Source organism: Peromyscus leucopus, chromosome 1, assembly GCF_004664715.2.
Source record: "Peromyscus leucopus breed LL Stock chromosome 1, UCI_PerLeu_2.1, whole genome shotgun sequence".
Classification (NCBI taxonomy): domain Eukaryota; kingdom Metazoa; phylum Chordata; class Mammalia; order Rodentia; family Cricetidae; genus Peromyscus; species Peromyscus leucopus.
In genome coordinates, this window is record NC_051063.1 from 4,033,836 (window position 1) to 4,056,028 (window position 22,193).

Consider the following 22,193-nt stretch of genomic DNA (forward strand, 5'->3'; position numbering starts at 1 on the left):
GCAGCAGTGGCCTTCACTCCTGCGCCCTGGGGCTCTGGCCAGGGCTTGGGCATCTGAAGGAATGAAATCAAATCCTTTCCTGACTGCCCTCGTGCTTGGGATTAACCCCAAATCCTGAAGCCACCCCCACCGCTCACACCGCTTACTTGCTGCTGGGAAGACTGTTGGAGTTGTCCTTAGTATTTCATGGGGCTATGGGGTAGTGGAATGGTTTTTTTGCCACTCTGTGTGTTCAGTTCTGACCTGTGAGTCCCCTAGCCCTCAGCCATGACCCCCAGTCTATTAGAAGCCTGGAGTCAAAAGCACTGGGCTTCCTGGGGCTTGGCAGGACAGTGCAAGATTGATCGGTGCTACCTGCCATAGGACAGTGGGGCTACAGAAATGCTGGACTGCCTCACCCCAGTCTTAGGTGGGTTCTGAGCAAGGCATGGCAGACACGAGTGGAAAGAGGTGGGGGTAACCAGGGTCCTCAGAGACCTCAAAGTAGGACTGAGGAGATGTCCTGTGGTTCCTGCCTCTGCCCCACCTGTAGGGCTCTGTGCTTTCTTGGAAGAGGATGCAGCAGATTCGGGGTTGGGTCAGAGGTTGTCAGCAGCCTACAGGAACTTCTCGATTGCCTGAGGCCCAGGTGCCACTCAGATGGTAGATCAGCGGGGTGGGGTTGGAGGGCTGGCCAGAGCTCTGTCAAGGTCCTTTGCCTTCACATGTTCTCTGGTCAGTAGCCTGTTCCCAGGACTCTTCTGCCTCTGCTGCACCTCTGTGTCCTCACGTCCCCTTCCTGCTCCATTATGACTCCAGTCCTTTCCTGTCTTCCCAGTCCCCATAGACACACCTGTTTGCTGACTAGACCCTGCCACATCTCCTCATGCTGGACATTGGCAATAATAAACATACCAGTAACACATCCAGGGCACTGGATGGAAGAAAGTAAAGACAAAGGCGAATGTCAGGGGAAAACTTGGTGTTCCAGGTGGGATCCCCATGGCATCCTCTAACCATGTCAACCCTTGTTCACCTGGGGACAAGGGAGGGTGAAAACCTGAGTGCTGGACTTAATCAGTCTCTAACTTCTGTGTTCTGTGCTCAGCCATATGCAGGACCAAAGAGACACCAGGAGGCACTCCAGAGGCCCGTGGAGGACCCTACTCCCCTGACTTACTTGCCTTGCTGCTACAAAACTTTGACCCTGATCAGACCACAGGTGGGGCCATCAACACAGCCACACCTTGGTAACAGCAATGAATAGCTTAGCACTAGTCATAGCTCCCAGCCCTCTCAGAACCCATTATTTCAGCCTCTTAGCAATGTTAAAACATGCTGTTCTCCCTCATGTAAATGGATAGAGGCATTGGAAAGAGGCCCCAAGGTTGGGGTTTATTTACCTCCGTGGTAGAGGCCTGCCTAGCAAGCACTAGGCCCTGGGTTCAGTCTCCTGTTTTGGAAAAATCACAAAGAGGTCCTAAGTCTCTGGGCTCCATAGTATTAACCCACCTCTTAGTGTTTTGTTTTTTATACCAAACACTCAAAGTGTGCTTAGGTTCTTTGCTTCTGTAATTGATGAGGAAGGCTAGGGGTGTAGATCAGTGGTAGAGTGCTCAAGGCCTGGAGTTTGGTCCCCAGCACCGCACACAATCAAAGAAAAGAAACAGATTGAGACAGGGCTGGCATTTGAACCTAGGTTTGCTCCCTATACTATACCCTGTTAGGATTGACTGTGCTACCAGACCTGTGAAGCAGCTTGGGGCTCTGACTCTTGGAGCTGACTAGGGAGATTAACTGCCATCAGCCACACTGTTGTTCTGAAATTCTCTAGATAACCCGCTTGGGCTTCTATGAATACTTGGCACATAGGAATCATTTGAGCCCTCCTTGGCCAATCCTGAGTCTGGCCTCTAGGCATCGATGAAAGCATCCGAACCTGACTAAGCACATTTAACCTGGGGCTGCACCCTGAGATATCTCACTTTGCCATCTGCCAAACCTGCCTGATTTGAATCCTGCCAGGGCTGTGACCTTGGAGCAAGTTGTTTTCATTTATGAGCTGGGATTATGATCCCCCCCCCAATCTTCCCTCATTTGTTTATGCATTTGGGTGTGTGTGTGTGTGTGTGTGTGTGTGTGTGTGTGTGTGTGTGTGAGTGTGAGTGCACATGTACCATGGTGCACATGTCAGAAGACAACCTCTGGTGTTGTGTTGGTCTTTGTCCTCCCCCTTGTTTGAGGCAGAGTCTTTTATTGTCCATTGCTGCATAGGCCAGGCTAGCTTCTGGGAATTCTCCCATCTCTGCTTCCCACCTTCTCATTAGGAACACAGGGATTACAGGCCAAGGACCACTGGATCGAGCTTTATACGCGTTCTGTGGATCTGGACTCAGGTAGTCAGGCTTGCACAATGCTTTACCCATGGAGCAATCTCTGCCACAACTTACTCACTTTTTAAAAACACGTAATCTTAGCCATTTTTAAGTGTAGAATTATAGTTGTGTTGGGTATATTCACACTGCCATGAAACCAATCTATAAACCTTTTTGCATCTTGCAAAATAAAAGCTATGATCATTAGACAATTCCCTGTTTCTCCTGTCCCTAGACTGTGGAGAGCAGCATTTCACCTTCTGCCTCTGTGAATACGACTCTTCCAGAGACTAGCTGTAAATGGAATTATAGCACATTCATCTTCTCTTGACTGACTTGTTTCATTTAATGTAATGTCCTCAATATTCATCCATGTAAGATGACAGGATTGACTTCTTGAGGCTCAGTAGTGTTGTGTTGTATATGTAACACCTGCTGTGTCTGTCCATTCATTGGAGATAGACATGGGCTGCTGGTACCTGTTGTGTATGCAAATCTCTCTTGGAGACCCTGCTTAGAGTCTTTTTGAATAAATAATGAGAAGTAAGTCTGTTGGCTCATATGGTAGTTCTATTTTTTTTAAGAGGACCCTCCATACTTTTCCATGGTGGCTGCCTCATTTTAAAGTTCTAGCAACAATACTCCAGGGTTCCAACTTTTCTGCCTCCTGACCAAATTGATGTTATTGGTTTTGGTAGTAAGCATTCTAAGAGATGTGAGGTGTTTGCTCCCTGGGCGTTGATCTACATCCCTAGCAGTGATGTGGGGTCTTCTCGCCTTTGCTGCACATTTCTGTGCAGCCTGTTTTTACCAAGGGCTGTTCTAAGGGTCTGTGTCCCACCAGTGGCCGATAGGCTTGTGGTTGCTGGCCTAAATGGTTCCAAAGAGCCCTTACATAATTCTGTGGTGCCCATGGCCTCTGCTCCTCCTTTCTCAGAAGAGTTGTACCCTGAACTAATAACCCAGCTCATGATGTGATCTATAACTCGGGCCAACCCCTAGAGCTCTGACTCCAGTCCCTTTTGCCTGAGCTCTGGGACTGCTCTTTCTTGGTGGCTCCAGAGCTTTTTCTTAATGCCACTGCTTGCCTGTCCAGCTTGCTGAGCCTCCCTGGCCCTGCACAAACATTGCTTGGCTCCAGGACAGTAGCTGGTGGCTTTGCAGGGGGTGGCAATCTCAAGGCATCCAAAAAGAGGCCTGGGTGGGAGCTCCCAACAGTAGAGGATCCAGCTGGGACAGAGGCAAGAGTCTGCATTCAAGGGGGACTCTCCTCAAACCTCAAGTTTGTCCCCCCTCAAAAAAAAAATACTCTAGTTGGCTGGCTTCCCTCACCCTCCTACACCCACACACCCTGGCAGTGGCCCAGTGGCAGCTCAGGAATGTCGAGTGATGCCTCTCCCTTTCTAAGTGGTCTGAGAGGCCTCAGCTGCCCGGATTTGGGGATTTGGGGACAATGGATCCTCAAGTTCCCCCAACCCCTGATTCCCTGCAAGTTGCAAGTTCTCCAGCGTCAGAGATCCGAGAGACAGAGTGGCCTAGGGATGACCCCGAGGCCTGCAGAGAAACTAGAGTGGGAAGCGGTTTGTGTGGGAGGTAGGGAGAGGTCACTCATAGTTTAGGCTTTATGGGAACACACAACTAGATACAGGTGGAAAGAGGCCCCATACCACTTATAGATTCCATGCTGGACTGAAGTGGCCAGAAAGGGTAGCATGGTTCAGATCTTGTTCTTATGTTATCTAACCAATCTGTTCAGTCTTCACTTTGTAGACTCTCCTGGTATGGCTAGGACATAGAGAGATTTAACTTACCCGACCCCTAATTGCCTCCCATACCTGAGTCCAGACCAGGCCCAGGAAGGAGCCCTTGGATGGCTCTTGAACCAGGCACATCATAATACTGAGAGGTGTTGAGAATGGAGCAAGGGCTACGCCCTATGGACCACCAGGTTTGGATGCGAGAGGTATATTCCCTGGGAAGAGTAGGTTCTCTTCACCCCGGTGCTCAGTGTGACCATGTGGGGGCAGCAGTACCCACTGTCCTCCTTGGCTTGGCTGCTGAATCCTCCAGGTGTGCAGAAATGGGGTTCCGGGATTCTGAAGAGCCCGGTAGAAAGGGATTAAACAACTCCTGTCCGTGGCAACATCATGGGTCTCTGGTTGTCCTGGCTAACCAAAGCAAGAGTTCCCCGAACTAGGGAAAACCAAGAGGCCCTGTTCTTCAAGCTCTGGTCTTCCTTTGGCACAAAATGTCATGGGTCTTCCATCTCTGTGAGTTCTGCAGCCTAAGACATATCAGCAGTAGATTGGACATGTTCAGAAAATAATTCTGGAATGTGCCACACTGCTCTCTCTCCATGTGAAGGAGGCAGCGTGTATGTAGGCTGGCCCTGCTGTCACCTCTCCACGGTTCACAGGTCCTGACTGTCACCAGCACTCTTTTTTGCTAGCCTCTGCTTCTCTTCCTGTCCTGTGCATTTCCGCTTGTAATGGTCACATCTGGACTGGATGCTTTCAGCCTTTTTATTCTTGTCATTGTTCCCTAAACAATGCAGTGAACAATTATAGAACATTTACATCGCATTAGGTATTGTAAGGAATTCAGAGATGATTTAAAGTGCACGGTAGGATGTGTGAAGGTTACATGCAAATACTGTCTTAAGTAGGCAAGGAGCACAGGTTGATTTTGGTATCCACAGGGTGCCTTAAAGGCTAGTCTCCTACATATTGGAGAAATACACTTAAAGGTTCTGAAAAGATTTTTTTCTCCAACCATCGAGTCTGCCTCACCTTTCTGCCCTGAGTCATGCTAGGGTGGAGTGAGGGAGTCTGTTTTAACCAGCCCTCCGGGAAGTTCTGATAGAACTTCAAGGTTGCCAATCGTGGTTCCGGTTGGCGTGAATGCTTAGCTTTAAGCAATTGTTGTCGATCTCAAAGTAACATCGTACAATTTGGGAATGTAGCTACACTCTCAAGAGGACTTCAATTTAGTAAGTCAAAAATGCGACTGAAGTCGGGGTGGGGTGGGAGGTGGTAACAAGCAAGCCAGCCATTGCAGACCGGTCCATTCTTTCCTCTCGTGAATGCAGGGCTGCAGGCTCCAGTGCTGGCTGCTCCCTTCCTGCCCAGTGATCACTCTGGGCATCCCCAACCCTGTTTGCAGCCAAAGGGAGAAGAGGTTATCCTCCCCAGCAGATGGCTCTAGATGGCCTCCTCCTGTAGACGTTGAGGGTTTGTTGGGGGGTGAGGTCCATTGTTTGAAGGCTGTTGACAGTCGCTCCGAGGTAGTGTCTTCACCTCTAGCCACCCGGGATGCGTGGCTAAAGCCCCATGACGTCCCTAACCACACTTCCCAGCCTCTTCGGGCTCAGACCTGGGCTCCTCTTGGGCCCTGAGGGTGCGCCCGGGCGCAGCGGCCTGCGGGACTCCCGTGCGCTCCGGTCCCCATTCCCTCACCCCCTTTCTCGGCCAAGCTTCGAGTCCGAGGAACTGGGGGCGGGACAGTGCCCCGGGGGCTGGGCCGGGCGTGGTGGCCCCCGAGGCCCTCGCGGGTGGGGCGAACCCCTTCGCGACACCGCCCTCCCCGGGCAGCCAATGGAGGTGGAGGTGCCGCGCTGGGATTGGAGCCGGCGCGGGACTGGCCAGCGCGGGGGCCGGGACGAGGGGCGGGCGAGGCGAGCGCTGTCAGCGCGGTTATAAGGGAGGGAAAAGTTCCCTGCGCGGAGAGCCGGGCAGGCGCACGCTCGTACGGCGGCCGCAGCGGCAGGGCGGGGCCGGCAGGGAGGGCGGCGGCGGAGGAAGACCCCCGATCCCGACCTCGCCTTCCACGGTGTCTCTCTCAGACCTCGGTCACGTTCCGGGGTCCGGAGGACTTGTGCACAGTGGCCATGGGTGGCGTCGGGGAGCCCGGCGGGGGACCAGGGCCGCGGGAGGGGCCCGCACCGCTGGAGGCGCCCCTGCCCATCTTCCGCTGGGAGCAGATCCGCCAGCACGACCTACCAGGCGACAAGTGGCTGGTCATTGAGCGCCGTGTCTACGACATCAGCCGCTGGGCACAGCGGCACCCAGGGGGCAGCCGCCTCATCGGCCACCACGGCGCCGAGGACGCCACGGTAAGCTAGCCCACAGGCAGCGGGGTGGAGCCTGGCGCTAACGGTGGGGAGGGAGACGTGGGTCACAGGCTCCTAGTCTCATTCCACCTGCGGACCTTAGCATCCTTTCTGCTCTTTCTGACCTTTGACCCCCACGCCGTGGCTCCAGAGTTGAGATGGAGCCAAGGCTAAGGAGGTCCCTTTCTTGCATGGAGGACTTGCTGTTGGGTCAGTCTGTGCAATAGGTTTCTCTCAGAGAGGAATGGGCCCACTGAGGTGGGTGTGCCGTGAGGGGTAGATCCCACCCTAGGTAAGGACCCTCACTGTTGTACTGAGGTCTCATCTCTGCTGTGAGTCTCTCAGACTAGTACCTGGTGCTTCCAAGTGCAAGGGGCAGGGCTCGGTCCCTAGCGACAGGGATATGCCATCAGAGACTGGGGGCTGGGCAGCAGAGCTTGGGCAGGGCCTGGAGGTCTGTGGCTTATCCAGCGCTTGTGTAGACTGTTCTGAGGGCAGTGACTCACCTCTGCTGGGCTGGCAGCTGCACGTGGGAAGACTTTGCCAGGCTGGGTGGGCCTCCACGGGAAGCACAGTCACCCCAGGCACAGGCTGGCCCCTGGGACGCTGGCTTCCCATTCTCAGTCCACGTCTAGACAAGGAGGGATGTGGCTGGCCTGAAGGACTATCTGGCTGGAGCCAGGGTGAAGCAATTTCCCAGACCCTTTCTCCCTCAGTCACCCTATGTGAACAAAGGTTGAGGCCACGACGCTCTGCCTTCCATTGTCCAGAACTGTAGGTTAGTCACAATGGGTACCAGGAAGAGCTTCAAGATTGGAGGGAATGAATTCTTAATGGAAGAACTTGGTGGCAGCAGGAGATTTCTGCCCTGTCCCAGAACTGTCACCGTCCCTCTCCTCCCCCATTCACTCCAAGCAACCGAGAAGCATAAGAATGAGAAGGTTCCTGAAAATCATTAACCTTGGGTCATTGTGTGTGTGTGTGTGTGTGTGTGTGTGTGTGTATAAAATCATCAACCTTAGGCCAGTGTGTGTGTGTGTGCCTGCCTTTCTACCAGGGCATGGTGGGCATGAGGTGCCATGGCCCCTCCACAGAGCCTGGCAAACCCTGTGAGAATCATGTTATAGCCTAGCACAGGATGCTGGGCAGGAGAGGAGGACAGCAGAGAGCATGGACTGATTGCTTTCTCCTGCTCAGGGCCAGGCCCGTACAGGGTGCCCTCCTACACGGGGTTCCTAACTTTAGATTTAACTCCGTGCCCTGAGACCTCCGTCAAATGGTTTTGCTATAGCCACCATTTTGATTCATAGCCAGTAAGGTCTGTTAGGAAAACATCTCTCGGCATTTTGTGGCAGGGTTCTGGCTCTGCCATCGAAGGCCCTGAGAGGTTAACCTCTGCACTTCAGTTTCCTCATTGGTCAAGTGGGAAGAACTGGACCATATGGCAAGGGCAGGAACATACCTTTTCAACCATGCTGCTATGTCACAGGTGGATGTTCAGTAACTGCTCTTCCATACACACACACACACACACACACACACACACACACACACACACATGCACGCGCGCTGGAGAGTGCAGTGGAGTGGGACCATCCCAGCATTCCCAAGCCCTTGCTAGGTAACCTAGTCTCTCTCTGGCCCTGTCTGTAATAGAGATTGCTATAGGCCCCAGGCACTGGGGTGGAGTTGCCAAAAAAATACCTGGTATGTTCAAGTCAAAGGCTTGGGAGGGGCCTGGGCTCAGCAGACCCTAGTCTTCGTCTGTGATGGACCCACAGGGCATACCAGGGGTTGGACTGGTCCAGTGCCGTGTGATCAAATCTAGATGCCAGTTGTCCCATCCCAGACCCTGGAACTCCCAGGTTGGGGGTGGGAGGCCGCTGCCCACTTGCATCAACCCAGGCGCCCATCAGCTGTTCTCATGTCCAGGCAACAGAAGCCTTCCTGCCAGGAAATTCCCAGAGTTCTTGTGCCGTGAAGTCAGCTTGTGACCATCCTGGGATACAGAGCCTGGTGCCCTGGGGAGAGCACTCTGGGCCCTGGGCCAGGTTTGCCTAAGAGTCATAGTCACCCTGAGACAAAAAGAGCCAGCCAGGGAGTACAGCCCCTGCCGGTCATAAATATGTGAGGGTTACATGCCAAGCACCTACTGTGTTCTAGACTCTAAATTCTGTGCTTGTTATTGATACTGTTTCCTAATCCTCAGGCGACCCCACTAAGGCAGGTATTGCTTCTGCTGTCCCACTTTACAGGTGAGGAAACAGATGCAGAGAAACCAAGTGACTTGAAACAGTGGCAGGTGTGGGATTGGAATGCACACCCATGCTCTTCCCCCACCTTGGTTTCTCCACGATGGAGTCCCCTAAATCTACCGATGAGTACCTCCTATGCCCGCCCCCCCCCAATCTCTGCAGATGCAGCTGTGAACGAAACATTTGCAGGGAAGAAGTGTCCCGCAGATGGATCAGTTAGAGCAAAGACTTAGAGGTGGGACCATACCACCCATCCCTAAGGAACACAACATGGCTACAAAAGAGAGCAGTCGTGGGGAAGGGGGAGCCAAAAGGCAGACATGCCAGGCTCACTGGATATTTTTGTCCTTAGGACGACTTTGGTTTATTCTAAAGAAGAAGGAGATCCAGGGAGGGCAGAGCATGGAAACCAAAGGCGTCTGCTCTGTGTTTAAAAGGATCTCCAAAGGGTGGGATGAAGCTTAGCTGGCAGACTGCCTAGTATTGGTGATGCCTTAGAGTCCATCCCTAGCACTGCATAAACTTGGTCATGGTGACCTCCACCTGTAACCCCAGCACTCATGAGGCAGAGACAAAGGACTTGGAGTTCAAAGTCACTCCCAGGTATGAGGCAAGTTTGAGCTCAACCTGGAATATAGGAAACCTTGTCTCCAAATAAAAGATCCTTGTGGTTAGAGAAGTGCTCAGTGGTGAAGAGTGCATGCTACCCTTGCAGAGAACCTGAGTTCCATTCCCAGCACCCACATTGGGTGGCTCACAACCTCTTGTAACTCCAGCTGCAGGAGAGCCAACATCTCTGGCCTCTGTGTGCACTGTCATTCATGTATACATACTCCCCCACAAACACACACACACACACACACACACACACGTACATAATTAAAAATAAAACAAAATAAAATCATCTTCTAGAAGGGCAAAGGCTTGGGTGTCAAGGTAAGCAAAATGGAGACCTGCTCTCTCTTTGGGATGGCATTCAGAACAAGTGACTGTGTAACTGGGCTCCAAAGTGTGAATGTGGCAGGTCAGAGATATGTGGATACTAGTAGGGGCCATTGGAATTATCTCTGTAGGATGAGGATATGGCTGAGCAGTAGAGTGCTGACTGAGCACGCCCAAGGACATGAGTTCAATCCCCAGCAGTGAAAGTTAAAAAAAAAAAAATGAGGCAAAGCAAATAGAGTCCAGCATTATGGTGCAGGCCTGTAATCCCAGCTCTTGGGAGGTGAAAGCAGGACTATGAGGAGCTGAGTATCATCCTCAGTTACACATTGAGTTCGAAGCCATCCTGGACTACATTAGATCCTGTTTTGATAAAAGAGAACCAAAAAAAAAAAAAATGCCCAAGTTATCTCTGTCTTATTTTTAGAGAAGGAGCTGACCTGTCCTCACACTGTGACTCTATTTCCCCTTCAATGTGGCAGGGATAAGATTGCTTTCTGTTTGGGTTCACTGTGAGAATGGTGTGGGCACCTGAGTGACTGGTTACCATGGGCAATGAAACCCTGAACTCAACTGGTGTGGTTATGGGGAAGGTGAGGAGTTTCCCAGCAGTCCCCGGTGCCCATTAGGCTGAAGCACTGTCAGTCCTAGAAGAATTCAAAGTCTAGCAGACCTGAGCCATCTGGCATCTACCTTCTTCTGGCCCCTTACGAGCCAAAAGTAGGGGTCACTGGTGCCACCATCAGAGGCTGTGCCATAGTAGTTTCAGCCAACAGGTATTGACTAGGCTCTCTTCTGAGAACTTTAGATGTAATAATTTACTGACTTCTAACAACCCTGTGAGGTTAGGTCCTGTCTGTTGTATAGATAAAGAGACTTGAGCAGAAGATGAGTGATGTCATGATACCCCAAAATGACAAGACCTTCATCCCTGGGTTTAGGAAGGAGAGTCTGTGTCTGGATAGGAGCTGAGAGGGAATAGAATTATGACCAGGAAGCCCTGAAGCCTAGTGAGGGCAGGATGGCCTCAACCACCCAGAACCGATGCCCACACCTTGTTCCCACCAACCACACTGGCTGCTTTGAAAGTCTCCTTCAGCGAGTAGTCATTTTGTGGGCATTTGTTTGTTTTGTATTGAGACAGGATTTCATTATGTATCCCTGACTGGCCTAGAACTCATTATATACCCCAAGCTGGCCTCAAACTCACAAAGATCAATCACCATCTCCCTCCTGAGTACTGAGATTACAGATGCAAGCTGCCACACCTGACTCTGGGGGCGGGGGGTTTACAGGTGTCTTCTTCTGCGGGTCGAAGTGCGCACCCCCTCCCTGTGGGGAGGAGTCAGGATTGTGTGACTGGCAGGAATGCAGTGTGCAGATGTGGGAATGATGGTGACCTCAGAGTATCAGGCAGCCTTCCCCCTTCCTTCCTGAGAGGGAAGGCTTCCCTTGGCTGCCTTCGGGTTTCTGATAAAAGAGCCAGGCTCCAGTGGTAAAGCCAGAGTTCAGTGGTGAAGAGAGGACCACGTGCCAGAAGCCTGGGTCATTTTCAGGTATTTGCTGAGACAGCAACATCTCTGAGGCCAAGGGTCCTGGCCAGCAGAGGATCTATCAGCTGTGTCTTCTCACCCTTTTCCAGGATACCAGGGATGCTGAGGGGCCTGGGGGCAGCTTCCCTTGAGCTGGGCTTTGCTGCACAGGCTAGAGCCGTATGTCCTGGTTACAGAGCTGTGCCCTTGCCTCAGTCTCTCCATCTGTAAGAGAGGGATACCGATGATAATGTGTTCTCACTGCCCCTCCTGAAAGCGGTGTTGGGGAGAGGGTGGCACAGAGAAGTTAAGTGCAGAGCCTTTGTCCCCCATCTGGAAGGCAAGAGACGCAGGAGTGTGTCCTTGGAGACCTATGCCCACCTCTGGCAAAGGTAAATAGGCAGCCAGTGCAGACTCAGATCACCAGAGCTCCAACAGCCCTCCCTTCCTCCCCCCCCCCCCCCCCGGCTGATCTGGAGCATTCTCCATTCTTTGGCCAGAGACCAGAACTTCTTCCCTCCCTCTTGTGCTTGAGTAGAAGGAGGCTGTCTCCCCCAGCCCCACCCTTCCTGTTCCTTAGCCTAAGACTCAACTAGGTCTTGACCAAACACATCACATTTTCACTGCCCCGCTCACCCCTGCAGCCCGTGGCTCTCAGCGGCATGTGCGCAGCAGGGCCCTGGGGCACGGAAGAACGCTGGGCAACGGGGCTCCTGTTGTCCACTAGGCCCTTCTAAGTGCTTGCCCCCCCACGTCAGTCCTCTGCGCAGCCTGTGAGGTGTGCGTCAGTGTTTCCCATCTTACTGAGAAGAGGAAGACGGCGGCAAGCCTGTCCGGGGCTCCGACAGGGAATCACAGGTTCCATCTCTGCAGGAAGGCTGCCTCCAGACTGTACCCCACTTCCCCAGCCCCCAGTCAGCTGCTACGCGGAGCTCACAGTGAGGCTGGGGTCAGAACAGGGGCTCTGATTGTCGGGACTCTGAGGTTTCCATATTCTGAGGGGGTGTGGACATTATAGAGAACAGACTCAAGTTCAAACCCAGCTCTGCCACTACACGTTCTTCCCCTGGGACAGGTGTCTCGAGGAAAAAACGGTTCACAACGCTGCCCTGGGAGGTGGGGAGGGCTGCCTCTTGCCTACTTACCATCTGCACTTAAAAACTTGCCCCAAACCAGGTATATCTGTAAACAGAGCCTGCAGGGGTCACCGGGAACTTAGGTTTGCTATGCTTTTTTTGTTTTGTTTTGTTGTTAATTTTTTTCAGATTAAAACAAATTATGTGTATGAGTGTTTTTCCTGCATGTACATATGTGCATCACATGTATGCCTTGGTGCTCACAGAGATCAGAAGGTGTCAGATTCCCTGGAACTAAGGTTACTGATGCTTGGAAGTCACCATGTAGGTGCTAGAAACTGAACCTGGGTCCTCTGCAAAACCAGCCAGTGTTCCTAACCACTGAGCAACCTCTCTAGCCCCCATGGCATACCTTTTGATTCAATATGACTTAAACTAGAGTTCCAGAAAGTCCTTGGCTGGTACTCAGAGTCTAGGTGACCCACCTTGTGAGTGTCCTCTGAAAATGCGCAGGCCCCATGGTGCTCACTCAGCCCTAAGTAAGGCTTGAGCCTTCTGTCCAAGGGCCTAGGGCCACCTACCTGTCAGCTTCCTGCCAGCTGGAGCCTTGACCTGGTACCAAGGAGACTCCCACTTTCCCTATCACTTTAGTGAGCTGGCCGGAAGACCCTTGGGTGAGTCCGGTTCTGCTCATCTCCCTACAGTGCACAGGGCTGTCTGTCTGCTGTTCATGTCGACTATGGCCCTGGGCACATTTCTAAGAGTCTGAATCTTGCTTGTTGAAGTGGTGGGTGGCTGTGGCGGGGAGGCGGAGAGGAGAGAGAGAGAGTATCAGTTTGTCTGTCTTTCCATGTCCCAGGCTCTGTGCTCAGATAGAGAGGTTTAAAATCACCACCAGCTTTAGGGAATTCTGGCGCTTGCTGCAGCATGGATGAACCTTGAGGGTATTATGCTATGTGAAATGGGTTAATCACACAGGGACAGATGCTATAGGACTCCATTTAAGTGAGGCTCCTGGAATAAGACTCGAGCCATGGAAACAGAGTAGAATGGTGGGGTCGGGGCTGTGGAAGGGGAATGAGTTGAATGGGTGTAGCCTTTCGTCTGGGGAAGAGGAGAGATTCTGAAGATGGATGGTCACACATCAGCATGAAGGGTCTCGATACCACTGGATATTTTATAGATAATAATAATATGAGGCTGGGGGTGTAGTTCAGTTGGTAGCATGTTGCCTAGCACCCACAGAATCCTTGGGTTCAATCCTCAGTAATGAGCAAACCAGAAGCTTCCTGTGGGACTCCATTCTCCTGTGTCCCTGTCCCTTCCTCATCTCCAGAGAAAATGAGAACTATGCTTTTATAACCCCGCTCCTGGATCATCCAGCCTGGGGTATTTTAGAAGCCACACCCTCCTAGCTCACCAGTCCCTAGCTGTCAGTGACCCCTAGGGTAGACTCCGGGTGTGATCTCTAAAATAGTCTCCTTCCTCCAAGGACTCTTCAGAAATGTCCCTGCCGGTAAGTGTAGGACTACAATCATTTTCAGCTTCATTTAAAAAATTTAAATTTATTTTATTTTTATTACTTTATCTTTATGTGTGCACGCGGGTGCTGTATGCACGTGGGTTTGAGCACCCACATGTATGTGGAGGCCGCATGCATGTGGAGCCAGAGGAGGCGTCCTGCTTCTATCATTCCCCACTCCATCCTCCGTCCTGCCCCCCACCGCCACCGCCCTGAGACAGACTCTCTCACTGAACCTGGAGCCACACTGGCAGCCTCCCATCTCTACCCTCCCCCACTTCCCACCACAGCGCTGGGGTTACAGACTCACAGAGGTATGCCCAGATTTCTACGTGGGTGATGGGGATTTGAACTCAGGTCATCAAGCTTTTATGGCAAGTGCTCTTCCCACTGAGCCGTCTTCCCAGCTTTTTATTTTTGATAAAACTCTTAATAAGGCCCCTGTTCCTGGGGCCAGAGGCTATTTCAACACCTGTGTAGAATGTACAGTGATTAGGGCAATTAGCTTGGTGATACAGTGGGGTGACTGTAGTTAACAATGCCATTTTCTGTTTCAACCTACACAAGCTGGTAGACTCGTGGACAACAGGAGGCCCCTGTTCTTTGTCAGGCTTCTGCAAAGGTGTTTCCTTTCAGCATCTTGGAAGGGCCTCAGTCCCCTTTCCCAGGGCCACGGGGACAATGGCATCCAGTCACCCTCTCTGCTTCCTGAAATTGCAACGGTAAAAATCACTTGGCCACCTGCGACCAATAAATGGGCTAGATGTGATATCCTAAGCAAACAGTGGATGGGTTGAGTAAACACAAGAGCAGGGCTGAGGCAGGAAGGATGCGGGAACCTAGCCATCTTTCTCCTTATCATCTGTCTTACCTCCCGCTTTTGTCTTTTTTCTGTGTTGCTCCTCACCCCTGCCCCAATTATTAAAGAAAGACACAGGAGTGTCAGGCTTTTCTGTCCTTAACATTATACTATCTACTGGGAATGTAGCTCAGGTGGTAGAGTGCTTGCCTATCATGCAAAGTGCCCCTGGGTTCAATTCTCAGCACTCCTGTGAACTGGGTAGGCATGGGGGGCCCTGCTTGTAGTTCCACCACTAGGGAGGTTGAGGCAAGAGGATCAGTCCAAGGTCATTCTCTCTTGGGCTGTTTACCAACTTTGAGGCCAGCCAGGGCTACATGAGACCATGTCTCCAAAAAGAAAATAATAGTCAAATAAGTTTAACTGCTCAAATAGCTTCCTTGCATGTGGCCAAGAACTCAATGTGTATGGCCCACCATGGACTTGCCCAAGTGGCCCAGAGGTCTTCAGTGACATGTCTCCCCACACACATTTTTACCCATGTTGTATTGGTAAGAATTGGATAAATTTAACATTTGTGAGCCAAATCTTGTCTTATATGCAGTAGAAAAGTACTATGGTACACAGAAAGCTTTTTGGAAGGGCTAAGCCTTTTCATGGATGGACTCAGTCTGTCTGGGATTCTTTCAGGTATGTTGAGAGGAGAACTTGGTGCTGGATGAGGCAGATGGGGCGTGGTGAGTGAGGGCTGTAGAACAGGCACCTGGGGCCTGGGAAGAGTAAGGAGAGCTTGATAGTAAGGTTGACCCTCCTGTCTCTTGTCCATGACTGCCCAACATCCGGCTGACTTTCTGTCTGTCTCTCTGTCTATCAACAGTCCTTCCTGTTTGTTACTTTTAAAAATTAGATTTATTCAATTTTTGTATGTGTGAGTGTTGACCCTGCCTGTATTTACATGTAACACATGCATGCTTAGTGTCATGGAGATAAGAAGAGGACATTGGATCCCTGAAACTGGAATTACGATGGTTGTGAACCAGCGCATGGGTGCTGGGAATCTAACCCAGGTCCTCTGCAAGAGCAACAAGTGCTCTTAACCACTGTACCACCCCTCCAGCACCGCAACAGCCTTCTCACTCTGTTTCTGTGGTTCTCCTTCAGGATGCCTTCCATGCCTTCCACCAGGATCTCCGTTATGTGCGCAAGTTCCTGAAGCCCCTGCTGATTGGAGAGCTAGCCCCAGAGGAGCCCAGCCAGGATGGCGCTCAGAATGTGAGGGGACAGCTGGAGGCCTTGGGGCATTGCCTGTTGCCAGTAGCAGCTTGTTCTGTATTACTCCTGGGGGATGCAGGGGCTGGGGCTGTGTCCCCTTTGGGGTCACAGTCAAAGGCGAAAGTCATAGCAATGTCCTGTAGAAGTAAGGATTCCAGATCTGATTTAGCTAGGAACTTGCAGTGGGTCTCTGGGTGAGGCCTCTTTCGGGCTCAGACCCCACCCCACTCCCTGCAAGTTCTACAGTGAGGATGTTTTTGAGTCCTAAAAGGGTCAGGAAGAAACTTAGCCACTCGCTAGTTCCCCAGCTCACACCCTGGCTAGTGTTCTTGTTCCGTCTCTATCCATCATCTTTGCTGACACCTGGACCCAGCAATGGGAAGTGGGATGGCTTGAGACGCAATGGGAAGTTTCTGGGAAATCTGGCAGTCTCTGCTTCCTCATCTGCTGGACCACTCTCCTACCACAGGCCCAGCTGATCGAGGACTTCCGAGCCTTGCGCCAGGCAGCTGAGGACATGAAGCTGTTCGAAGCCGACCGCACTTTTTTTGCACTCTTGCTGGGCCACATCCTGGCTATGGAGTTGCTGGCCTGGCTTATCATCTACCTCTTGGGCCCTGGCTGGGTGTCCAGCATCCTTGCTGCCCTAATCCTGGCCATCTCTCAGGTAACCCCAAGACTACATAGAGATGTGGAGTCCAGCACATGTGTAAACTCAGGACGGCTTTTTAATATATGAAAGAAAGAATGGATGGGTGGGTGGATAGATGGGTAAGTGAAATGCCAGAGGCTCTTAAGATGTGCCAGATCCAGAATGTCACAGTCCTATGCATGGCAAGACTTGTGTAGGTGAAGAAAAGGAGGATGGATCCTTTTCTGCCTAACATGAAGGTCTTGGCTAACACTCCAGTGACAAGAAGCCAGACTAGCAGGAGAAAAACCTAGAGAAATTTATCTGGTCGTAGTCTTATGTGACCAAGGAGCCTTCAGGTTAAAGAGCAAAAGACCAGGGTGAACTATCCATTTTTTTTTTTAATATGTAGGTTCTATGAAGCAGGAACAGCCTGTAGGAATGGGATCAGACACAAAAGGTCTGTGTAATGGGAACAGAATGAGACAGGGAATAGAATGGGATCAGACACAAGAGGTCTGAGCCAGGGGAAACAGACTGGCTCAGAAACCCGGCAAGTCCTGTCTGCTCCAATTTTTCTTGGCCTCTTCCTGAGGCATTCTTTCCTCCCAGGTATGGGATGGAATGCTTTTCGAAACGGGGTTCTTACGAGTTCTTATTGGATGAGGTAGCCCTTCTGTAAGATTGGCACCAAGGCAAAAGGACATTAGAGTAGTGATTTCAGGCTTTGGAGAAGAGCGCCCTTGTGCCTGTGGCTTGCCTCAGGTAGGGTAGAGAATTCTAGGTTCTACCATTTGCCTTAGGGGATGCAGGTGACCAGAAGCTATGAGAACAGAAAGTTTGCTTCTGAAGCCTGACATTTGCATGCACGCACACCATCAAACTCAGGTGCATTGGTTCAGTGGAGCATCGGCAGTGGGTGGACCCTAGCACCAGAAGGGCCAGGTAGCCTCCTCCATCACTGTTGGATTTCTCCTCTACTCTTGACCTCTCCCCAGGCCCAGTGCTGGTGTCTGCAGCATGATCTAGGCCATGCCTCCATCTTCCCTAAGTCCAGGTGGAACCATGTGGCCCAGCAGTTCGTGATGGGGCAGTTGAAAGTGAGTGTGGATCTGGGTGGCATCCAGGCATAGAATCGGGCTCTGTGCTGGGTCTGCTCAAGTGTGTGGGTACCAAGTAAGGCACGGCCTGACTCTACCCCTGAAGTCCCTTCTCTCCACAGGGCTTCTCTGCCCATTGGTGGAATTTCCGCCACTTCCAGCACCATGCCAAGCCCAACATCTTCCACAAGGACCCAGATGTGACTGTGGCACCCATCTTCCTCCTCGGGGAGTCATCTGTGGAGGTAGGTGGGATGGGACATGGACACTCAGGACAGGACTACAGCTAAGGGACCTGGCAGGGACTGTGCCCCCATGCTTGGCCCCTAGCTTAGCCTGCATTCCAGCTCTAGGTCCAGTCCTCCCTCCATCTCCTAGCCACCTGGGGATGAGTGACCCAGTGGCTAGAATCTAGAGTTGCCTTTGACCTTGGCCTCAGCCAGCCCCCTGATCTGGGCCTGGAGAGCTGTTCTCCCCCAGCCGACGCCTGTCTCCACAGTTATGGCAAGAAGAAACGGAGATACCTGCCTTACAACCACCAGCATCTGTACTTCTTCCTGAGTGAGTACTTGCTGCCCTTTTGGGGTGGGGATGTGGCGGGGGCCGACCCTCTGCTCTGGCTGTCCTCATTCTTTCCCATCCTCCCCAGAGTCCCTCTGCCCTCGAGTCAGGGTTGTCTGGAGCCCTAGAGTGTTCTATAATTGCCTCTGCAAACAGGACAGGGGAGACTCAAGGCAGAGATGTGTAAGGCTGGCTCCTAACCTATACAAGGGACAAGGGAGGTGGGAGACAGGGACAAGAGCCAGCTGCCAAGAGACTGAGTACAATCTGGGCCCTGGAGAGCGGGAAGGTCATCTCAGTGGATGGGGTCCACATTTGTATCTCCTCTGCCCACTTCACCCGGGTACCCCACCCCTGTTACTGCATGCCCCTATGCTCCCTTCCTGCAGTTGGCCCACCGCTGCTCACCTTGGTGAACTTTGAAGTTGAAAATCTAGCCTACATGCTGGTGTGCATGCAATGGACGGTGAGTGGCACTGCTCGGGACCACAAGCATATGCCTTCTGGAGAGGGCTTCAGGGGACGGCACTGTCCATCCCTGAGTGTGAATGGGCATATGTGTGTGTGCAAGAAGAGAGTATGCACCCTTTGGGTCTCTTCTGTAAAGGGGCTCCCCCCTCGTGGGGAGAATCCCTGGACTGACTGACTGCCAGGCATCTGTATCCCAGGCACGGGCTGGGTCACCACCCTGGTCAGCCCTAACTGATGACAAGACAGGTTCCCTGTCCTTTTACTCAGCCATGAAGCAGAAGCCAGTGAGGGCCAGTGGCCTGTCTGGAGCCCCGAAGCAAAGGAAAGAGAGAGTTGAATGACCCCAGCCCGGCCTCCTGCCTCCCGATTCCCCCAGTCCATGGAGGCCGCTCAGCACTGCCTCTCTTGTCCTCGCAGGACTTGCTGTGGGCTGCCAGTTTCTACTCCCGCTTCTTCTTGTCCTATGCTCCGTTCTATGGCGCAACCGGGACACTGCTGCTCTTTGTTGCCGTCAGGTATGGCCAGATCCAGAGTGACAGGAGCGGGAGGTCTCACACAGGTGGCGGGGACCCTGACCCCAGCCACCGGCCTAGCCTGTTGTCCCTCTGCAGGATGGGGGCCAGTACTACCTCTTCAGGTGACTGTTGGGATAATCAAACACTAACAGGGTGGCCAGACTCAGGGCTGGTGGCCTGAGGAGAGCAGCTTGGCTTGGTCATGGCTCTGTCGGTGGCCCTCAGCCTCACCGGGACACTGCTCTATGAGTTTCTTTAAATGTCAAGCGAAAGCACTAACAACTCCATCGTACAGACGGGGTAGTTGGGACCCAGGTCAGGGTTCAGCTGTATGTATGCCAGCCTCCACTCTGAGCTGGATATAGGGCAGTACCAACGCCTCCTCACAGGGTCCTGGAGAGCCACTGGTTTGTGTGGATCACGCAGATTGAACCACATCCCCAAGGAGATTGGCCATGAGAAGCACCGGGACTGGGCCAGCTCTCAGGTAGTCCTGGGAGCCTGGTGGGAGGATGTGCCAGCTGGGAGTCACGGACTGGGAGGGATCAGCCTTGCTGAGGCTGCCAGGTGGTGGGTCAAGGTTCTGAGTCAGCTCCCCTCACTTGTCCCCCTCCTTCCCCTGGCAGCTGGCAGCCACCTGCAATGTGGAACCTTCTCTCTTCATTGACTGGTTCAGTGGGCACCTCAATTTCCAGATTGAGCACCAGTAAGTGTGGCCCGGAGGGCTCGCTGGGTTTCAGGGTGAGGCCAAAACCAGGCCCAGGACTCATCTCTGTGAGATCCCGGGAAGATGTGCCTGGAAGGTGAGGAGTAGGCGGCTCCCTCTGGCAGCTCCCTACTCAATCTGGCCTGCCCTCCCAGCCTCTTTCCCACCGATGCCAAGCACAACTACGCAGGGTGGCCCCCCTGGTCAAGGCGTTCTGCACCAAGCACGGCCTACACTACGAGGTGAAACCCTTCCTCACCGCCCTGGTGGACATCATCGGTAAGGCTGCCCTGGGCCCCTCAGGTCGCATGTTAGTGCATGTGTCTTTCCCAAGCTCCATGCTCACTCCTGACGTGGTCAGCATCTTCTGAGCACCTGGCCCTCAGAGGGGCCCTTCCTAAGAACTGGCTCTCTAGATCTTTCCCGATCAGCCACTGTTCTCCCTTTCCCCAGAGGGGAGAACTCATTGGCAGCGAGTCAGACAGGCTGAAAGGTTTCTGCCTCACGGAAGGGAAACAAAGCAAGCATTTGCAGGGCTGGGAGATGGCTCAGTATGGTAAAGTGCTTCCTGTATAAGGACAAAGACGAGGTCAGATCCCTGGCACCCCGTGTAAAAAGCCAGGAATGATGACACGTGCCTGTAACCCAAGCACTGGGGAGGCGGGAGCGGGATCCCTGGAGGGCTTATTGGCCAGTGAGCTCCAGTTTCAGTGAGAGGCCCTGTCTCAGAAAACAAGATGGAAAAGCAATAAGAAGACACCGAGCATCAAACCTCACATGTGTGCATACCATAAACAAACACACACAGTGTGTGTGTGTGTGTGTGTGTGTGTGTGTGTGCATTCGCTCACATGTGTGCAGTTAAAGAGTACATGACAAAACTTGAGAACCATTTTATTTTATTTATTTATTTATTTTGGTTTTTCGAGACAGGGTTTCTCTTGTGTAGCTTTGTGCCTGTCCTGGAACTCACTTGGTAGCCCAGGCTGGCCGAATCACAGAGATCCGCCTGCCTCTGCCTCCCGAGTGCTGGATTAAAGCGTGCGCACCACCGCCCGGCGAGAACCATTTTAATAGCTTAACTAGAATGAAAACCAAGGGTGGAGGCGGGAGAGAGGATGTGGAGGATCAGGCAAAGGGTGTGATACTGTTTATGGCATGGCAGTGCAAAGTGTGAGAGCAAGAGGCACATGGGTGCGTGTGAGCAGAGGCCAAGAAGCAGGGAACAGCTGGTCACTGGGAAAGGGCACCTGGCTAAAGAGTATTCCAGAAAGAGGCCCTGCAGAGGCCCTCAGGCAGGAATGTGCCGACCTGTGGGTCTCTCCTCCACTAAGAGGAGAGACCACCTGACGTTCACATCTTGCAAAGATGCTCTAAGTGGTCATGCACTCTGAGCAAAAGTGGAAGCAGAAAGGGGAAGACCAGGCTGTTTGTATCTGTTCAGCATGGAAGGGGGGGGGCTCAGCCCTCAGAAGCAGCCTTGGAGGGGCAAAACGGCAGTTGGATTCTAGACCTGCAGGCATCTCTACATTATTCTTTTCCTGTTCTTATCGGTTGGATCGTGATGGGGCAGTTCTGTGTCCCACGCCTTTGGATTGCAGAGTCTAAAAGGGAGAGGTAACAGGGAGAACCAGGTGAATGATGGCCAGGCCCACTGAGGCCCACAACTGGATTTGGCCATCTGCCACTCACCTCCCTGTTGCAGTCCAGATTCCACTCTGGTTAATGAGTACCTGGCCCCACACAGCCGCCTGTCTGTCCCGGGGGGATGGGAACTCACAAGGATGTCTTTACTCAACACTCCTTATGGGCGCAGGGGGATGCTAGTACCTTCCAGTTGAGTCCCTGACCCCCATCCCCAACTCTCAGGTCTCTGAAGAAGTCTGGCGACATCTGGCTGGATGCATACCTCCATCAATGAAGACAGCACCCTCATGGGTGGCGAAGGGGGTAAGGGTGCAGACTCCAGCAGTCACCAAGCTACTGGGCAAGATCGACAGCCCTCCTCACCCCTGCTGGGGCAGCCTGTCTGCCTGCCTGGTCCTGCTGGCTTTCCTCAGTCCTCAGCACTTTCTGTTCAAGAGCCTTATGGCCGTGCACATGCCCAACAGGACCGGGGTGGAGGATGCACTTAAAGCTACATTGGTGAACATAGCATGTTTTCCTAGAGCAAGAACGGAAGGAAAGCTTGTTATTTTTATATAAAAAGCAACCCAGACACATGGAGCCAAGTGTTGAATTTTCATGGATTTTTGGAGCCAGATCTGCTTCAGACTTCCAGAGGGGGCGTCAGAGCATTTGCGATGGGACAGAATGTAAGGAGTTCCCCCTCTACCCTGGGTGCTCTGG

At 52.5% G+C, this 22,193-nt stretch overlaps 1 protein-coding gene across 1 annotated transcript; it reads left to right on the plus strand.

Moving 5' to 3' along the window:
- The first annotated feature begins 6,083 nt into the window (after positions 1-6,083).
- LOC114685693 (fatty acid desaturase 3-like) lies at positions 6,084-21,874 on the plus strand. Its single transcript, XM_028860339.2, is given in 14 exon segments — positions 6,084-6,465; positions 15,750-15,860; positions 16,330-16,527; positions 17,490-17,591; positions 17,714-17,840; positions 18,072-18,152; positions 18,542-18,618; positions 19,041-19,138; positions 19,528-19,564; positions 19,566-19,625; positions 19,765-19,844; positions 20,000-20,028; positions 20,031-20,120; positions 21,710-21,874. Coding segments are annotated over 14 exon segments (1,371 nt in total). The 5' UTR covers positions 6,084-6,240; the 3' UTR covers positions 21,766-21,874.
- The last annotated feature ends 319 nt before the right edge of the window (positions 21,875-22,193 follow it).